This window comes from Felis catus, chromosome X, assembly GCF_018350175.1.
Source record: "Felis catus isolate Fca126 chromosome X, F.catus_Fca126_mat1.0, whole genome shotgun sequence".
NCBI lineage: Eukaryota > Metazoa > Chordata > Mammalia > Carnivora > Felidae > Felis > Felis catus.
The window spans coordinates 42,887,871-42,907,400 of record NC_058386.1 but is presented as its reverse complement, the minus strand read 5'-3'; the positions used below and the strand labels follow the sequence as shown (position 1 = coordinate 42,907,400).

The following is a 19,530-nucleotide window of genomic DNA, read 5'->3' as shown; positions in this document are numbered from 1 at the left end:
TCAGAGTCCCTGCCATGTAGGCTTGTGGTGAGAAGCGTGTGAATTAGACATGTAGGCCAATGAGAAGAAGGATGACAGCTCACCTGCCTGCCTTCTCCCCCCCCCCCCCAGCTGCCTACAGTGCCCCTAGTCATGGTGGCACCCTCTGGGACACGGCTGGGCCCCTCGCCCCACTTGCAGGCACTCCTCCAGGACAGGCCACACTTCATGCACCAGGTACTGACCCGGACTGGGCAGGGAGGAGGGAGCAGGGAGGAGAACTGGGTGGGGGCAGGCTAAACCACAGCCCATATGTGCCCCCAGCTCTCAACGGTGGATACCCACGCTCGGACCCCTGTGCTGCAGGTGCGCCCACTGGACAGCCCAGCTATGATCAGCCTCCCACCACCCACTGCTGCCACTGGTGTCTTCTCCCTCAAGGCCCGGCCCGGCCTGCCACCTGGTAACACCCCACCCCACGGCTCTACAGAACCCGAGCCCCCAAGTCCTTGAATGTGAGCAGTGTAGGCTGCTGAATGGTAGCCCTCAGGAGGGCAGAGGTATCAGGCCTTATCATATTGGAAACTCCAACCTCCAAAAAAATGTCAGGCTCAGAACCTTAAAGACGCAGAATGTCAGAATCATGGAACTGCAGATCTTTGCATAGTCAAAATGTCAGCACTTGCAAATGGCAGTCTTTGAGCGGCTCCACCAGAAGCCTTGGACGTGAGGGACAACAGAACCCATTGGGAGTCAGGGCCTGCAAAGCTCAGGAGGGTGGGAAGCTCAAAATGAGAGTCTCTGTGGGCTGAGCTCTCAGTCCCCAAAGGTGCCCTGTCCTGACCTACAGGAATCAACGTGGCCAGCCTGGAATGGGTGTCCAGGGAGCCAGCACTGCTCTGCACCTTCCCAAGCCCCAGCACACCCCGGAAAGACAGGTCAGTGGACAAGGCTGGAAGGACCCCTGCCCTGGCATTCCCTCCCCTGAACACCCTCTGTTCCCCCAGCACCCTTTCAACCGTGCCCCAGGGCTCCTATTCACTGCTGGCAAATGGTGTCTGCAAGTGGCCTGGATGTGAGAAGGTCTTCGAGGAGCCAGAGGATTTCCTCAAGTGAGTGACCCAGGCCCTATCCTGTCCGGGAGGGCCCCCAGTTTGTAGGAGGAGGCCTGTGGTACAGGTCTCAGCTCAGGCCTCATAGGTAGCGAAGAGGCAAAAGGCAAAGGCTGAGACTGTAGGTTCAAATCCCAGCTCTATCACTCACTGGCTGTGTGACCTTGGGCAAGTTACTTAGCTTCTCTGGGCCTTGGTTTCCTCATCTGTGTAATGGGGCATCATAATAGAGGTACATACTATTATTTACCTCCATTTTACAGATACAGAAACTGAGGCCAAAAAAAGTTAAGTGTCTTGATCAAGATCACCCAGTTCCTAAGTGACAGAGCTGTGGTTTGAACCCAGGCAGAAGGTTCCAGGCTCCAGAAACCACACTCCTAACTGCTTTGCCCTGCTACCCCTGATACCAACACACCAGCCTGATTTTATTGATCCCTAAAGTCCTAGATTCTCACAGTGGCTGTTGCTGCCTCCCTCAGCCCCATCACACACGCACATACCCCTTCTCCAACCAAACCCAACTATCAGTGGCGACTCTGCACCCTGTCTTCTTCACGACCAGGCCTTTACACAGGCTGTCCCCTCCACCTGGGGTGCCCCTCCTGCCCTCACCTACCTGGCCTGCTCTCAGTTTAGCAGCCTTCCAACATCATCTCCAGCACCCTGGCCAGGCTCAGCTGGTGAGCTCAGGCCTGGCACCAGGAGGTGCCAAGTAGTGTGTGTTGAAGGAATAGCAGGTATAAGAGGAAGACTGAGGTATAGAGGGGGGAGGGAGGCTGAGACTCCGAAGAGAGAACTCCCAGAGTGTCTGGCCCTCCTCACTTGGAATATTTGAGCCAGGAAGCCAGGTCCACCATGGTCACCCACATGGAATCTCCTCCCGACCCAGGCACTGCCAGGCGGACCATCTCCTGGATGAGAAGGGCAGGGCACAGTGTCTCCTCCAGAGGGAAGTGGTGCAGTCTTTGGAACAGCAGGTGATGTAGGGGAGGGGTGGTTGGGCGATGATGGGCAAGCCTTATGTCCACCCTGTGCCAGGAGCCAAGTTCACCCAGGATGGGGGCTGGCATAAAGGGAGGGGGTGGAGCACTCCCAGGGAACCTGAGCAAAAAGGTGTGGTGGAGAATGGCCAAGGTGAGGCCTCACTTTGTGCCCATCCTCACAGCTGGTGCTGGAGAAGGAGAAGCTGGGTGCTATGCAGGCCCACCTAGCTGGGAAGATGGCTCTGACCAAAGCTCCATCCACGGTGAGCCACGCCAGGCCCGTAGGCGGCACAGACTGCTTGGGGGGGGGGGGGATGGGGACTTGTCCTTGCACCCAGGCCCCAGGACATCTGGGCCCCTGTCCCCAGCTCCAAACATTCCCAGACCTGGAAATCTGTCCCCTCCAACTACAAAGCCTCTGACCCTAAGATCCCAAAACATCATGCTCTTGAGTTTTCAAAGCAACAGCAAATAGCCAGACACCGACTGAATACAGACCCCGTGCTACTGGCAGGATTGGCTATGTAACTCGCAGGGTCCAGTGCAAGATAACAACACGGGGCTCAGATTTAAAGATGATAACCACAGAGGAGTAAACAAAGTGCAGGGATCTATGTGATTAAACAGGTCACACACCCATGAAGCAGGCCCTGGGTGCCAGGCACCGTTTCTGAGAACGTTGCTAGAGCATATTGATTTAATCCTCAATAGGTATTACCATCATCCCTAAGGTCACAGGTCACAGTTGGGGAGAAGAGAAACCTGATTCAACCCCAGCTCGAGGCCCCAGCTTTGGTGTTCTACACACACACACACACACACACAGGTCCACACGCACACTCTAATAAATACAGCTCACACTGCTTCATGGGATTCCACACCAGACGAATTGAGAAGAGAGCTCCCTTGCTTTTAAAAAACACTTATTTAAAATTCAAGTGGAGGGGCGCCTGGGTGGCGCAGTCGGTTAAGCGTCCGACTTCAGCCAGGTCACGATCTCGCAGTCTGTGAGTTCGAGCCCCGCGTCAGGCTCTGGGCTGATGGCTCAGAGCCTGGAGCCTGTTTCCGATTCTGTGTCTCCCTCTCTCTCTGCCCCTCCCCCGTTCGTGCTCTGTCTCTCTCTGTCCCAAAAATAAATAAACGTTGAAAAAAAAATTTAAAAAAAAAATTCAAGTGGAAAGTTTAAGGCTCTGAATCACCAGCCTCTCCCTCCTCCTGCAGGCGTCATCCGACAAGGGCTCCTGCTGCATCGTGGCCACTGGCACCCCAGCCGCCACTGGCCCAGCCTGGCCCAGCCCCCAGGAGGCCCCTGACGGCCTGTTTGCTGTGCGGAGGCACCTCTGGGGCAGCCATGGAAATAGCACATTCCCAGGCAAGGATGTCCCATGCCATACTTGGTGCCCCTTGAACCCCTAATGCCCCTGACTGGCACTGGGTGGGAGACAGGAGCCCCAATAGTGCTCTTCCCCAGCACTGCCACCCAGCCTTTGGGAAAACACAATTGCTTACAAAAGCTGTCTCTCAGCATTTCCAAGGCCTGCAAGCCCCCCACTATGGTTTCTAATTTCTAGCCCCATCTCTCCTGGGGACTGGGAGAGAAGCCCTCATTCTGGGCTTCAGCTACTCCATTTGGTCATCAGAAGGGAGGAAACTAGCTAAGCAACTCCCAGGGACTCTCCTTTTCCCTTCTCCCAAGCTCACGAATCCCCTACTACCCACAAGGTCCGGGGCCAGGAACTTATCAGGGATCAGGGCCCTTGAGTGTCACCCTGGCTCTGCCACGTGGCCAGTTACATCCCTTTGTGTGCATACTCCACTTCCTTTAAACTTTGGAAACAATAAGGCCCATTGAGGTGGGAGTGGTACAAACAGTAAGTGATACATTTGATGTCCGGTGCTCAGCACAAGAACTGTGATGGTGAAGCCTGCTGCTGTTAGCAAGGGATTTTAGGATTTTAGCTGTGTAGACTCTGCTTGTAGACTGGAGGATGGGAGAGGGGGCGAGGAGCCCCGGAATGGGACCTGACTCTCCCCCATTCCTACAGAGTTCTTCCACAACATGGATTACTTCAAGTTCCACGACATGCGGCCACCCTTCACCTACGCCACCCTCATCCGCTGGGTAAGCAGGCAGCACAGACCATGGAGAAGGAAAAGAAACGGCGTGGGGACAAGCCTCCCACAGTCCCAGCCTTCCTCTTGAGTGCCCCCAGTACAGGCTCCTGCACAAACAAACCCATGTCTCAGATGCGACCCCCACGCTGGCTTCACCCCAGACCTGCCCCGAGCCCAAACCTAACCACTACCCAGGCCAGATTCAGGCCCTTGACCCACCCCTTCCCTTATGCCCATCTCAACCCCATACTTAACCCCCTCCTGGACCTGTAAAATAGCCCCCAAACCAACCTGATCTTTGCCCCTGGCCCTAAACCCACCCCAGATATTATCCTAACTCCTTCCCTAGTCCTCACACATCCCAATGTGCCCACATATCCCCCAGCTGGACCCTGCCTCTAACCACTTCCTTGTGACACCTGTCTGACCCTTGTCCTCACCCCATCCCAACCCCTTCATCTGAATCTCCCTAATGCCTTCCCAGAACTTTCATCAGGGCCTGCCTAGACCTTCATCCTAGGCCCACACCTAATCCCTACACAACATCACACATTCCCCTACCTATCCCTAGCCCCATCCTGACATCCTGACCCAGAACCTCACTGCAGCCATCATCTCTGACCCTTAAACCTATTCCTAAATCCAAACAAATCAAGCTCCCACAGTTCTACCCATGTCAGACACTGCCACCCTCAGCCCAACTATGAGGGAGTGGCTCCCTTACCCCCACACCCCCTTACCCCCAGGCCATCCTGGAGGCTCCTGAGAAGCAGCGGACCCTCAACGAGATCTACCACTGGTTCACACGCATGTTTGCCTTCTTCAGAAACCACCCCGCCACCTGGAAGGTGAGGTCCTTTGGGGTGGCGGTGGCTGGGAGGGCCTCAAATGCCACCGTGGTGCTGCACCAAGTTCAGGAGTGGGAGGGCCTGAGGCTGGGCTTGCAGGCATGCTGGAAAGGGGCAGGAGGCCGGTTTTTGGTGAGTAGTGCTGACCTTGGAGGATGGTTGCCTACCCATCTCCCCTGCCCCTGGCCTGGCCGGCCTTCCTTCCACAGAATGCCATCCGCCACAACCTGAGCCTACACAAATGCTTTGTGCGGGTGGAGAGTGAGAAGGGGGCCGTGTGGACCGTGGATGAATTCGAGTTCCGCAAGAAGAGGAGCCAGAGGCCCAGCAGGTGTTCCAACCCCACACCTGGCCCCTAATCTCAAGACCAAGGAAAGGAGGAAGGAAGGACAGGGGCCGAAACGGGGGACGGGGTGGGGGTGGTGGAAGTGGCCTGGGGCAGGGGTGGCAGGCCCCAGATGTGCCCACAGGGACCAAGAAGTGAGGGGTGCACAGTCTTGCCTGCCAGGGACCCTGATCCTCAGCTGACTACCCTCCTAGATCATATGCTCTGCACCAAGGCTGCTCACAGAGGCCTGGCTTCCTACAAGCTCTTTAGCCAAACTGAGCCTTTGCAACCAACCACACACATGGCCTGCCTCAGTCACTCTCCCAGATGACCCTGGGGGCTCAAAAAGACACACAGGCAGTCACAGTCCTGTCCCTCGGATGCAATACAAGCACCAAAACACAAAGAGCCTGCCACAGCACACCCAGGCAACCTCAAATCTGCAATCACGCAGACGATCGCACCTGAGCACAGTTCTGTCAGCCCACATACCCCAAAGCACACACCCACAACCATCCTCCAGGCCCACAGGTACAGGGCCACACGGGGTGTGCCCAAGCAGCCTTGGTAGCTTCAGGATCTCAGGACCCAAAGAACCACACAGACACATACCAGTCACACACATCCTCCGGCAGCTCCCAACAAATCCTCTTGGTCACACAGCCCATCAGAACACACCTGTGCATCTCACGTGTGTGCACACCCACACAGCGCCACAGTGGATTTCCTGAGTCCCACATGGGCTTTCACAGCCACACACACACTGAATCACCAAATATACCCCATGCCTCTCCTGTCACCCACCCCACCTCCCCCGTTCTGTGCCTTACGTCCCCATCCATGCCTCAGCTTAGACTGCAGTCAGAGCCCCTCATTTATTCAGGATCCAAGGCCCTAACCCCAATAAACTGTAGCCAAATTCCCACACTCTGGATGATCACCCCAGATAAGGGTTGGGGTTAGGTGGGCAGGGGTCTGGAGCTAAGGCCATAGCAGGAGGAATTGCACAGCCAACAGAGGGAATGGCTAGGGCAAGCGCTTGGCCATGGCCCCCAACATCCCAAATCCCTGCCTAAGGCCAGGGGGAGACCTATGCTGGGGGCTCCTCAGGCCTCACGGACCCGCCCCAGGAGGCCAGCGTTCTCCTGGCGAAGGGCTCGGTAGTCCTCACGGATCTTCTCCAGGTTGCTGAGGGTCTTCTTTCCCATCTCCGTCTCGATCTAAGGCAACGCGAATCGCATCCCTTCAGTGGGCCGGGCCCCCTTTCCAGCTCCTGTTCGCCACCCTGCCTCCATGGAGGCCACTCAAGGCCCCTCCCGTGCTCCCCCCACCCTCCTCCAACAATAGCCTGCTGTGTCCCACTGACAGGCCTCTGCACGTGTCATCTGTTCACCTAAAGCATCATTTGCTATATGGCAGGATTAGCCACCGCATACTCAAGCTGAAGCCCTGGGAGGCAGGTGTGAAGACCTCTGGGGTGGAAACTGAGGCTCAGAGAAGGCCACTGGCCTATGCCAGCTTACACACACACAGCTACTAAGGGGCATGGCTGAGAGTCCAGCCACAGGCTGTGTCTGGTCCCACAGCCTCTCGTGATGTTAACCAAGCTGCTGTCCACTGGCCTGTCTTGGTTTCCCCTCCTACCCCAAGCCTCACCTGCTCCTCAAGGTCTCGAACCTCCCGCATGATTGTGCCTGTGTCCTCGATGGTCTGGATGAGCTGGCTGCAGTTCTGGGGATGGCAGGAGCAGAAGGCTTGCACCCCAACCATGCCCCACCCCAGGCAGCCCCAGGCACGCTTCTCCACTCACCTCATGCAAAGCAGCTAGATACTTGTATGCCTTCCGAACAGCATCATCCTTCTTGGCATCCTGACCGGACAGAAGGGATCAGTGGGCCTCCCCCACGCTCCCCACATCTACCACCTCCAGGACCCCACAAGGCCACCCTCTCCCACTCCCCTGACTTCATCCTCCATGGCGCACAGCCAGGCCCAAGCAGCAGTGTACCTACAAAGCTCACACAGGGCCTAGACCCAAGCCAACCTGTGAGCAGACAGGCAGGCAGTAGCCTAGCACCGCCCCCCACCCCTCCACCTGGCCCAGCCTGTCCCACACCTTGAAAACAAGCTCATCAGTCACTGCAAATGTCCGGTCCAGCTTCCCAGACAAGGAGTTGATTTCCTTCTGAAGTTCCTTTGTGTCCGATAAGATCTGGTGGAGAACAGTGTAGCCAATAAGCCCATGTCTGGCACAGACTAGCCGGCCAGCTGAGGGCATTTGTGCGCATGCTCTCACATCCAGACAGGGTGTGAGTCACTGCATCGGGTGTGGCTGGAGTGGACTGGGTAGGACCGCTCTGTGTTGGGGTATGGCTACACAGCTCTGCCTTTCGGAGGGAGTGGGGTGTCCATGCGGCCATGCTACACACATCTGCCCCTTGGGCGTGCCTGCCCGTGTGCCCCAACCCTCCACAGCCATGATGGTGCACCTTAGTGATCTCTTCCTTCTGCTTTCGGATGTTGCCCACAATCTCCAAGATGCGCTGGGTATAGGCTAGCCGGGACACGTCTCGAGGCAGGGTCTCCAGCTCTGATACCTAGGTGGGGACACAGCAGACATTCCCCTGGGACCCCCACCCCCACCCACTCCGAACCACCCAGGGCTCCCCATGCAGGCCTTACCAGCTGCTTATAGACCTCCTCCTTCCTGCGGGCCTCTTCGGCAGCTGCCCGTACACTCTGGTGCAGCTCCTGGATCTCTGCCAGCCGCCGAGAAGATTCCAGCTGCCAGGACCCCATGGGCAGAGGGACAGTGAGCAGAGCACAGGGATGGCCCCCTAGGGAGGGACTGAACCTGCCCCCCACATACAGCCCAGGACCCCACAACCTACCTCTCTGCAGTCCTGGAGCTTTCGGAGGTGGCGGTACTCAGCCAGGAGAGGGACCCGGTGCTTTTCCCACTGACCCGCCAAGTGGATCACCCGCTGGGCACTACTCTCTACCACGAGCTAGGTGGGGGTGGTGGTAGGGGATACCCGTCACACAGGCTGGACCCTTCCGACTCCAACCCTCCCACCCAGCCATGGCACCAGCCCCACCTGCAGCTTGGCGAGGTTGGCAGCACCATCAGGCAGCAGCTCCACAGCCCGGCTCTTCAAGCGCAGGGCCTGCTCACGCTCCGCCGTGCTCAGCTCGCTCTGCCGACACTCGGTCTCCACCTGGCACCCGTGACCCCCACTGCCGTCATTGCAGGAGCCCAGCCACACACCACATCCCCCACTGAGCCTGGAAAGCCCTAGCCTAGCCTGAGCCCCCACAGATGACAACACATCCCTCTACCCTCTATTGGCCCCCTGGCCCGTCCTGATTGCCACAGAAACCTACAAGCGGTGAGAGACACCCATAGTCCCCTCTGACCCCTCCATGTCCACAATGACCCCCAAGAACCCTGACAAGGCCCACCAGCCCCTGCCCACACAGATCCGTCATGCCCACACAGATGCCCACAGATGCTCGCACCTCTCCTGATTCTCATAGACACACACATGGCCTGACTGATGCCCACAGGTGACCCAACCCCATAGGTCCAACCCCCCGACCCTACATCCCTCTCTCACCCCCACTGGTTTTCCTGAATCATCAAGAGCCCACAGGTCCCCAAGGTCGCCTGTGAACCCTTCTAACATCTGCAGACCCCTACAGAGTCCTCTCAGCCCCTTCAAGTCCCTCTAGGCCCCACTGTGACCCACCCCCACCTCCCACCTGCACGAGGCTGATTCCCAGGGTCTTCATGTTGGCTTCAACCTCTTCAATGTTATGCTTCACTCCCTCCAGTTGTTCCCGAAGAGACTCCAGCTCCTGCTCTTGAGCTGCCCGTGTGTCCTGGGAGGCACAGGCCAATTGGATGGGGGTGTCGGGCCCAGCAGGCAGGCAAGGGCCCAGAACCCCCGCCACTGCTCCGCTTACCTGTTCAGGCCGCTGGGAGGTGGCCGGCACGTCAGACACCTGGGCTGCCTGGGCCTCAGGCTCCTGGGGGAGTGAGAAGGGAGTATCCTGACTGTTGAGGAAAGGCCCTGCCCCTCCCAACCCAGCCTTAGCACCCCCTCCAAGTGCCCTCCCTGCACCATCCTCATGTCCACTCAACCACCGACAGCTGTCAGACTGAGTGTATAAGGACCCAGGCACTCTCTGAGACCACAGGCTGGAAGCATTTGCTCATAAAGAAACCTCCCTAACCCTGACAGCTCCCGCCCACCTGCCCATGAGAAGGATCAGCACCCTTCTGGGTAAAGGACAGAAGATATCTCCAGAGGAGACTGTCTGTGGGAAGCTGGGGTTTGCACAAAGAGCACTCCAACACCCTGACATGGTCTCCTGCCCTCCACCCTCTCTCCACTGAGGCCCCTGAGAACCCAAGGGACCCCTCTGGGTATCCACCCCAGTGCGGAGAGGGCATGCCCAGTGGGAACACAGAAACCTGTGTGGACAAAGTGTGCTGTCTGTACACAGAGCAACCCTGTGAGCCTGCCTCGGCCCCGTCAGCACGCCGGTGTCCATTGAGACACACTCACGGGATGGAAGGTGAACTTCTCTGAGTGTGTGAAGCGGGAGCCCTTGGAAGCACCAGTCCTGGCTCCAGCACCCCAGGCCTGCAGCAGCTCCCCCAGGTCTCGGGCTTGTGGAGGGGCCCCTGGCCGGCCCCAGGTGTGGCGCAGATGCTCAGCCAGGTGCTTCTGTAGCCGCTGCCGCTGAGCCCGTGTGTCCTCCTGGAAACAGATGGCAGGGCAGACAGGAGGGCATAGAGGCCCACTAGGCACCCAAGGCCCTGTCTCCTCCAGGGAGCTGCCTGACAAAGTGCTACCAACCAGTCATGGCCACCCAGTAGCCTCTCCCACCGAGGGGGCCCAGTCCCCCACTCCTGACCCACCGGTCTGGGAGCTCCCCAAGGACAGGGTCCTCTCCTCACAGCCACACTTCTCTCCACACCAGAAGAGCAAATAAGTAGCTCCCAAATAAGAGAGGAACATTAAAGGCTATGTGGGGACAGAGCAGAGACAGACAGCCAGAGGTGCTGGGCAGAGAAGCAGGTAGACGCAGAGTGGAATGGGGTGGGGGACAGAGGTAGTTTTGGTAGTTTTGAGACAACTGAGGAAATCTGATTACAAACTCAGTGACAGTATTAAAAGATCATTGTTAATATTACTCAGTGTGAAAAAGACCCAGTGGTTACTTTAAAAAGTGAATGCCCTTATGAGTTAAGAGATGTATACTGCAGTATTTACAGTTGAAATGGCATGAATACTGGGATTTGCTTTAAAATAATACTGAAAGGGGGCACCTGGATGGCTCAGTCAGTTAAGCAACTGACTCTTGATAACAGCTCAGATCGTGATCTCCTAGTCATGAGATCGAGCCCTGTGTCGGGCTCTGCACTGAGTGTGGAGCCTGCTTGGGATATATTCTCTCTCTCTCTCTCTCTCTCTCTCTCTGCCCTGCACCCATGCTCTCACTCACTCTCTCAAAATAAATAAACATTTTCTTAAAATAAAATAATAGTGAAAAAAAATCGGGGGAGAACAGATGAAGAAAGATTGGTGAGACGCTTATAGTTGAAGGTGGATTACAGCTCCATAAGATTCATTAGAATATTCTATTTCTGTGTTCGAAAATCTCTGTAAGTTTCAAAAAGATGGACAGAAGTAAAGATGGAACAAGTGGCAGTGGGGGAGACAAGGGGCAAACAGAACAGACAGTTACAGAGGTGAACAGACGGGAAGGGGAGAGACGCAGTACAGACATGAGAAAACAGACAGAAGGGTGGGAAGGAGGGGTGGCAAAGCCACGGAACAAGAAAGACAGTGACCAGAAAAGACAGTGCAGAGATCTAGGGACAGAAAAAAATGAGTATTGGTGACAGTGGCAGAGACAGAGAAAGAATGAGACACTCAGGGGTGGGAAAAAGGTAGTAGAAACAGGAAGGAAGGGGGCAAGTCCTGACCATTCTGGTTGTTGGGAGCCTACACGTGGTTCAGTCAAGCACTAGCCTGAGCTGGGGGGGGGGGGTGGTACTATCAGCTCCTGTATCTCAGAATTGGAAACCAAGGCTCTGGGGAGGGATACTGACTTGTCCGAGGCCCACAGTCTTTCTGGCTCCAGTGTTCTCTCAGGGGAGGAGCCAGGGAGGTGCATGCATGCAGAGGGGGGATGATGAAGGACAAAGTGGGGAAAGGAGGGGGCAGAGGACCAAGGGAAGCTGAGACGGGAGCAACAGGAAGCAGCCATGAGCAGGAGCCCTGGCAGTGGGGAGCCAAGCATCGGGCAGTACCTGGGTGGGATGGCGTGGCGCCCGGTGGACCCAGTCCTCATCCCCAGGGTGGTCCCGGCCCATGTGCTGGCAGAGCTGGATGGCATGGCATTCGAGGAGTGAGGCCACCCTCCCAGTGGGTTGGGGCACCTGGGTGGGGGCTGGTAGCAGCAGAGGACTCGCCTGGAACTCCCGGGACTCTGGAGGCAGGAACATAGTCAGCTAGCCCTCCTGCCTGGACACCTGGCCATAGGGTCAGGCCCACCTCTACCCTTCTCTCCAGCCCCTCTCTGCAGCTTCACACTTACCTCCTCTGGAACTCAACTCAGACATGGCCAGCCTGGTAGTGTGGAAAGGCTTCTGGGAGGCAGAGCCCTGGTGGGAGAGCAGAATCAGAGCCTCCATGATGAACTGTGATAGGGGCACTGGTGGGAGGGGGGGTCAAAAACCTGAGCCCCCTGGGGTGGGGGGGCAAGCTAGGGATGAGCAACATCGATATGAGTTGGGGGGGGTCCCACCTGGAGGTGCTGTAGCTTGGGAGTGCGAAGGAGGGGAGGGACCCAGGGCAGGGCCAGCTGGTCCCGGATTTGGCTCCCGATGGCCCGGAGAAGGATAGCTGAGTCACCTATGAAGAGTGGGGAAGGAGTATCAATCAGGTGACAGTGCCACAGTTCCAAAAATGCATATGCCAGGAAAGCAGCCATGGCTCCCTGACCCCGTCCCAGAGATGCAGATCTGTCTAGCTGTGGTTCTCACACTTGGCCATTCAACACTTACTGAGCACCTACTATGGACCAGTCACTGTTCTAGACTCTTGGGATCCTTCAGTGAACAAGCTGATGGCAGTGAACATCCCTGCCCTCATGGAACCAGCATGCTGGTAGAGGAGAACATAACAAAGGTCATGAGTACGATACAGAAAACTGTCGGATGGTGATCCAAGAGGAGGGTAAAGACTGCAGAAAGGAGCATGTCATTTTAAACAAGGCAGTCTGAGGAGGGCCTCCCCAAGGGGACATGTGAACAAAACCTCTAAAAGGTAAGGGGGTGAACCAGGAAGATATCCAGGGGAAGAATAATCTGGCAAATACAAAGGCCCTGATGCCTGGAGTGGCTGAGAAGCACCAAGGAGGCCCATGTGGTTGGCGGGGGGGGGGGGGGGGGGGGGCAAGGAGGAGGTGAGGCAGAGAGGACCCTCCCAGAACAAACTCCCCACCTGGGGCAGCCCAAGCCCAGACCCCCTTCCCCCTGCACTGCCAGCCCCAATCTTCCTCTCCTACCCAGCTCTCCCAAAGACACATCCCACACACACCCCCAACCTTTTTACCACCTCCACCTCTCTCAGCCCCTCTGCCACACTCTTCTTCACCCCACCACGCCCTAGGCACCCCATACCTGCAGGCTGATCTGCATCCTCAGAGGCATCGGAGGGCAGACGCTCAGCCAAGAAGAGAAGTAGATCCCGGAGATCAGGCTCACTGGGGTAGAGGAAGTTCTGATAGCCAAGCTCCAGCGGATAGCCCAGATCCTGGGGGTTGGGGAGGTAGCCGCTATTAGGCAGCCAGAATCCTCCTGCCCTGGGAGCCCTGGGCCTAGACCACAAATGCTCCCACTCTCTCACCAACCACTACTCTCTGAACTTCCCCTTGGCTCCCCAAGGCTTCCAGACCTCTGGGGGAAGCCACAGAGTGATTATAGTCAATGCTACAGAGAGCAAGAAATAAGATTAAAGCTCTGGCCTAACTATGAGCCAAAATCCAGAGGCCATAAAAGAGAAAATGAATATTTCTGAATACATGAAAAGAAACAAAAGTTTTTAATGTTTATTTATTTGTTTTTGAGAGCGAGAGAGAGAGAGAGAGAGAAGGAAAGAGAGAGAACAAGAGCAGGGGAGGGGAAGAGAGAGAGAGGGTGAAAGAAAATCCCAAGAAGGCTCCTTGCTGCCAGTGCAGAGCCTGATGAGGAGCTTGAACTCACGAATCACAAGTTCATAACCTGAGCTGAAATCAAGAGTCAGACATTTAACCAACTGAACCACCCTCGTGTCCGAAACAAAAATTTTAAAGAATATAATTACAAAGTCAAACAGTGATGACAAGATGGAAAAAAAATATTTGGAGTTCCTATCACACACAAAGAATAAATCAACCTAGTATATTAAGAGTAAACAAGCAGGGGCCTGGGTGGTTCAGTGGGTTGAGCATCTGACTCTTGGTTTTGGCTCAGGTCATGATCCCCAGGTCATGGCATCGAGCCCCACATCGGGCTCTGCTTGGGATTCTCCCTGCCTTTCCCTCTGCCCCTCTCCCTGACTCATGCTTTCTCTCTATACATAAATCTCAAAAAAAGAAAACAAAAACCTGAAGCAATAAAAGACTGGTAATACAAGAGAAAAGTTGGCAAAAGATAGGAACAGGCAGTTCACAGAAAAAGAAATGAAAATGGCCCTTAAACATAGGCAAATATATCCAACCTTGCTTATAAGAAAGACACAAACTGAAAGCACATTGAGAGATCTCACACAAGCATCACCGACCCGGGACCACCTGACGTTCTCTTCTCCAGGTGCACGCTGGGAGGGAGCCTCTGGCAGTGTTCCTGCCCAAAACCTGCATCTAATCATCAGAAAACACTCTGACCAACTCAAATCATAGGGCATTCCATCCAACAGCTGGCTTAGACTCTTCAGAAACATTCCTCATCACAAAAGAAACAAAGAAACAAAAACAAGGGAGGACTGTAGGATGTGTCTAATTAGAGAGGCAACAGTGAAATAAAATGTGTGATCCTCGATTAGATTCTACAGGTTTAAAAAAAAACGCTACAAAGGATATTTTGGGGGACAACGGGGGATATTTGGCCACGCACTAGGTATTAGATACTGGTATTCTAATATATACTGTCAATACTAATATATACTATCAATATTACATTTCACGGGTGTGATCACAACATTGTGGTTATGCTGGCAAATATCCTTCTACTTAGGAGAGGCATGCTGAAAATTTTAGTGTCATGCTGTCTTCCACTTTCAAATGGCTCAGCAAAAAAAAGTGTGTGTGTGTGTGTGTGTGTGTGTGTGTGTGTGCGCGCGCGCATCTATATACAGAGACAAGAATGGAGCAAAATGTTAACACTATAGGAAACTAGGAGAAGGGTATACAAGGGTTATACAGGGGTTATCATTCCATTTTTGTTTTTCTTTAAATTTGAAAGTTTGTCAAAGTACAAAGCTGAGGAGAAAAACTATACTGAGATGCCATTCCTCACCTACTGAACAGGCAAAAATCAGTGGACAAGGCTGTGGAGAAACAAGTGCTCTCTCCTACACTGCTGTTGGGAAGGCCAAAATTAAACAAAGCCCAGGGAGGGCAATTTGGCAAAGTCTAACAAAACAACACACTTGATTAATTTACAACGTAGCGCCAGTAACTCATAGAGACTTTCCTCAACACAACAGCCAAACTAACGAAAAAGCTGCTAAAGAAGAAATAAAAAGGGGCAGAGACCTGGAAAGTGAAGGGCTCTGAAAAAAAAAACTTCACGTGGTTCAAAGATGACCTCAAGTCGACCCTCCTGACAGTTATAAGAGGGCTTTTTCTCCCCAGCTTCAAACCAGGAAGCAGGCTTTTGGTTTTGCTTTTTCCCTTCCAGACTCTGCAGAGTATATAGATGTGCTCTCTGGAGAAAAACCACCAGGAAACAGAGAATATGAAATGCCACGAAAAGGAAGGACAGGCTGTCTAATCATGTTAAATAAAATGCTCCGAGTGGATCACTTTCTGATACAGGTGTTTTAGACAATTTCAAAGAAATATGCTCTTGACTTGCTTCATGGTTTGTTATGTACCTTAGACAGCTATTAAGTTAGGTGGAAAGGACTTTTAGTATGAGTCATGAACCATAGCTTATAACCAGAAACTGGGCAATTAAAATCTCTTTAATACGAAAAGAAAGAAAGAAATGAAAAAGAAAGGGGAAAGAAGTATATTCACATTTGCTTATACCTGCATTAAAAAAAAAAGAAGAACCAGAAAGACACACAAGAAACCAATCAAAGTAACTCCCTTATAGCAGACAGGCAGGGTAATGGGGTGAACAGTCTGGAATGGGAGCCTCAGCCAGGTATCATGTTCCTTCTGTCATACCTTGGAGATCCCTTTTACCCCTTCAATAGCTAACCACCTTTTACTTGGTTAACACTTCTTTAAAAAAAATTTTAACGTTTATTTATTTTTGAGAGACAGAGAGAGACAGAGAATGAGCAGGGGAGGGGCAGAGGGAGACACAGAATCCAAAGCAGGCTTCAGGCTCTAAGAGTCAGCACACAGCCTGACACAGGGCTCAAACCCACAGACCGTGAGATCATGACTCCAGCTGAAGTCGGACACTTAACCAACTGAGCCACCCAGGCGCCCCTTGGTTAACAATTCTTTATATCAAAATTTCCCTGTTCCAACTACTGCTGGGGTTTCTATCTCCAGACTGGACCCTGTCTAATAAAATGACCTACTCAAAACAATAATTTTTTAGAAATTTTTATTTTTATTTTAGAAATAATTTTCCAGGCTTTGGTATAAAAAGATCGGAGTTAAAATCCATCCACTGCTACTTACTGGCTATAAAGCCTTGGGCCAGTTATTTAACCACTTGGAAACTCAAGTTTCCTAGCTGTAAAATGGGGCTGATAGTACTTTCCCTATGTGTCTGCCTTAAGAGATCAAAGGCCCCATCGGGGTTCTGGGTGAGGACTGAGACACCGGCCCAGAAAGCCTTTTTCTCTGCCAGAGTTGCTGTTGGTCTGGAGCTGCATGGGCTCTGAAAGCAGACTTTCTGGATCCAAATCCAAGTTTTGCCTCTTCCCAACCTTGTGACCTCAGGCAAATCACTTAAGTTCTTGGTGCTTTGCTTTCCTCATCTGAAAAAAGGGATACCAATGGTATCTACTTCTGAAAGTTGTCGCAAGAATTGAGTTAACATCATGTCACCACAGTGCCCAACACAGGGCATACACTCAGAAAACATCATTATTACCTGCATGTGTGTGTATTAGGTCACAACATAAGGTCACAGTCAAAAGAGTGTGAAAACCACTGGCTTTTAAGCTACCTTACTTTGGGTTCTTTCCGACACCTGCAATCAAAGAGTTGTGACTGATATAGAAACTCATTCCAGGAGTCAGGTGTGTGAAGTGATAGACACCAAACTATGGAGGTGGCTGAGTGGCAGAAAGTAGTTCCAGGCATGGGGCACACGAAGAGGCAGACAGCCGAACATGGAAGCATCCAGCTGGGTTAGAAGAGACCTTTTCTGCCTACTGCAGGCAAATGGAGGTTCTGGGGCCAATCGAGGGTCCCTCTTGGCCACACTCTCTGCCCCACGCTAGAGAGAGTGTAAGCGCAGGTAAGCCAACACCAGATCCAGTGAGAGGCCACACAAACAGAAGAGAGGAACAGAAAAACGGGGGAAGCGAGATCCCCAACTCCTCCTCAACATCACTGTGTACTGTCCTTGGTCTAAGAGAACAGAACTTCTCCCTTAAAAAGTGTCATCCTCGAGAAAACAGCTCCAGGCCAGGGGATAGATTGCCGGGCTTGAGAGGGCACCAAGGGCCCCAGAGAGAAGAACCTGAGAACCCCCAAGAGCAAAGTGAACCTGAGATCTAAGGGAAGGACAGAGCCCCACAGCCTACTGGTAAGACATAGACACTACGTAAGCAAGGTACAAACTCAAGAAACTTGACCGCCCTGTCCCCAGAGGCTAAATGGAAATTTTCACCCTACCACCATATACTAGTTCTGTTTGGCCATGTTTACATTCATTAAAAGCCATAGGTTGTTGGGATGCAAGCAGCCAGATCGGGCCTATCTAAGAAGAGTAAAACCACTTGCACAAAGCTTATTATATCCAGCTTTTTACATATCAGCTCATTTTTAATGCTCATAGCAACCCTATGTGGTGGGTACAATTCTTACGTCCATTTTGCAAGTGAGGAAACTGAAGCCCAAAGATATTAAGAGACTAACCCAAAGTCGCAGAGCCAGCAAGCTAGGAGAAATGACATTACTCAGAGCCTCTTGGTGCTAAGCATCACAAACTAGATCAACTCATTTAATGCCCATAAGGACTCTACTTTTATCATCTCAGTTTCACAAATAAGGAAACTGAAGCCCAGAAGGGTTACAGTAAAACAGTTCACAAGCGGTATAGTGAGGATCTGAGCAACTTGGACGGTTTGACCATAGACCCAACATCCTTAACCACTAATGAACACTAAGCCACCAGGGGAGGTGTCAGAGAGGAAAGGCAAGAGTTTCAAAGGAACTTAGTAACTTTGTGAAGGAGGAAGGAAGAGGCTGTGTGTATTGGGAGGAGGGCACTCACCATGCAGGCCTGAGCCAGGCTCATGGCCAGGCGGAACCGGGCGGACATGGCCAGAGGCAGCAGAGGACTGAGGCCAGAGCCCACAGCAGGATTGATCACACGCAGACAACGGACCACAGCTTCTACAACCAACTCAGTGGTGAAGGCTCGCAGGGTCTGCACATCTGGAGGAACTGCCCTGAAAAAGAAGGGAGCAGGCTTGGTGTAGGAAGTAGCCAGGAAACGGGGATCATGCTGGGCCCTGCTGCCTTCTGGAAGCATTAGTATCAGGTGGGAGTAGGGAGGATGGCCACATTTCAAACAGGTCCTAGGTGTTGGTGACTGCGACTTCCATTTGGAAAACTAAGAACTGGGGAAGTCCTTAGGTCCTAATGGTGGATGGAAGGGATCTGAATTCAAAAAAATCTCAAATTTCCTTATGATTAAAAGTCTTAAATTTCTGGGGTCTGGGAAGGGCAAGGGACCCAGGCGGCATGCTCTCTGGGTTTCTGGATTCCCAGGTATCATGTTCCCTGCATGTCAGGGGCCCCTAGATATTGAGCTCCTGGAGTTTTGAGACTAGATATTGGGAGGCCCGGGTTTTCAGGACTTCCAAACGTCAGGGTCCCTAGATGTCAAGATCCCTGGATAATAAGACCTTCTAGTTTCAAGCAATCCAGACATAAGGCTCCCTAGATATTGGCACCCTGGGGTTTTAGGGGCCTCGAATACAGAAGTCCTTGTGCGTCAGGGTCACTAAGTGTTGAGATCGCCAGATTTTAGGATCTGGGGATTTAAAAAGCCCAGGTGTTGGGGAACAGGGTTTGAATGTTCCCAAGTATCCAGGCCCAAGGTTTTTGAGTGCCGGGGTCCTGGGTGTTTAAATTCCCTGGTACTCAAAATACAGGTGGCTTAGATTTTCCCGGTATCAGGGTCCCAAGGTATTGATGTCAAGATCCACAGATTTCAGGGTACTGGATCTTGAGGTTCCAAGGTTTTAAGGTCTCGAGATGTCTGGATCCTGGAGTTTAGTGTTTACCAAGTGTCGGGGTCAAAGGGTTTGGGAAGCCCCTGATGTCACAGTGCCTGTGTGTGTGTGTGTGTGTGTGTGCGCGCGCGCGCGCGCACGTATGTGTCTGTGAAAGGGACCAGGGGTGTCTTAGGGTCCTGGAAGTTGGAACCCTGGATATCAACGTCCAGGGTTTTAAGGTTCCCGGGTGACTGGGTCCAGAGTTTTGTAGCCCCGGATGTGGGTATTTAGGGGTGGGCGGGGGCTGTGTCCTTACGTGCCGGCCTGGCGAAGGGAATGGATGAGGATTCGGTCCGCCTCCTCCATGATGGAGCCGTGTTCGAGTTTGAGGCCGGGTCCAGGGCCGGGTCCGAGCAAGAGAGGCGCGGCTGTAGAAACCCCGCTCGGCACTCGCGGTCCAAGGAGTGTCACAGGCTGCGCGGGGACAGACGGGAAGTGTAGTTCCGAGAGTGAGTGTGGCGCACG

The 19,530-nt window shown here is 53.3% G+C and overlaps 2 protein-coding genes across 12 annotated transcripts in view; one reads left to right on the top strand and one right to left on the bottom strand.

Moving 5' to 3' along the window:
• Positions 1-6,293, top strand: part of FOXP3 (forkhead box P3) — a 19,362-nt gene extending 13,069 nt beyond the window's left edge. For 3 of the 11 annotated variants that reach the window (XM_045050296.1, XM_045050297.1, XM_045050292.1), the window contains 8 exons: positions 112-216; positions 304-442; positions 830-1,091; positions 1,984-2,071; positions 2,260-2,340; positions 3,299-3,449; positions 4,123-4,199; positions 4,939-6,293. In XM_045050296.1, the coding sequence (XP_044906231.1) occupies positions 112-216; positions 304-442; positions 830-1,091; positions 1,984-2,071; positions 2,260-2,340; positions 3,299-3,449; positions 4,123-4,199; positions 4,939-5,271 (1,236 nt within the window). In that variant the 3' untranslated portion in view covers positions 5,272-6,293. 11 annotated transcript variants of the gene reach the window in all.
• Positions 6,225-19,530, bottom strand: CCDC22 (coiled-coil domain containing 22). The gene is made up of 17 exons (XM_004000516.6): positions 19,322-19,530; positions 18,057-18,234; positions 13,068-13,200; positions 12,191-12,297; positions 11,981-12,047; positions 11,694-11,872; positions 9,940-10,134; positions 9,335-9,397; positions 9,131-9,250; positions 8,467-8,586; positions 8,260-8,376; positions 8,051-8,152; positions 7,858-7,965; positions 7,485-7,580; positions 7,179-7,238; positions 7,025-7,099; positions 6,225-6,588 (listed from the first exon to the last, which is right to left on the bottom strand). The coding sequence occupies exons 1-17, from the start codon at positions 19,369-19,371 to the stop codon at positions 6,475-6,477; spliced, it is 1,884 nt and encodes a 627-aa protein (XP_004000565.1). The 5' UTR covers positions 19,372-19,530; the 3' UTR covers positions 6,225-6,474.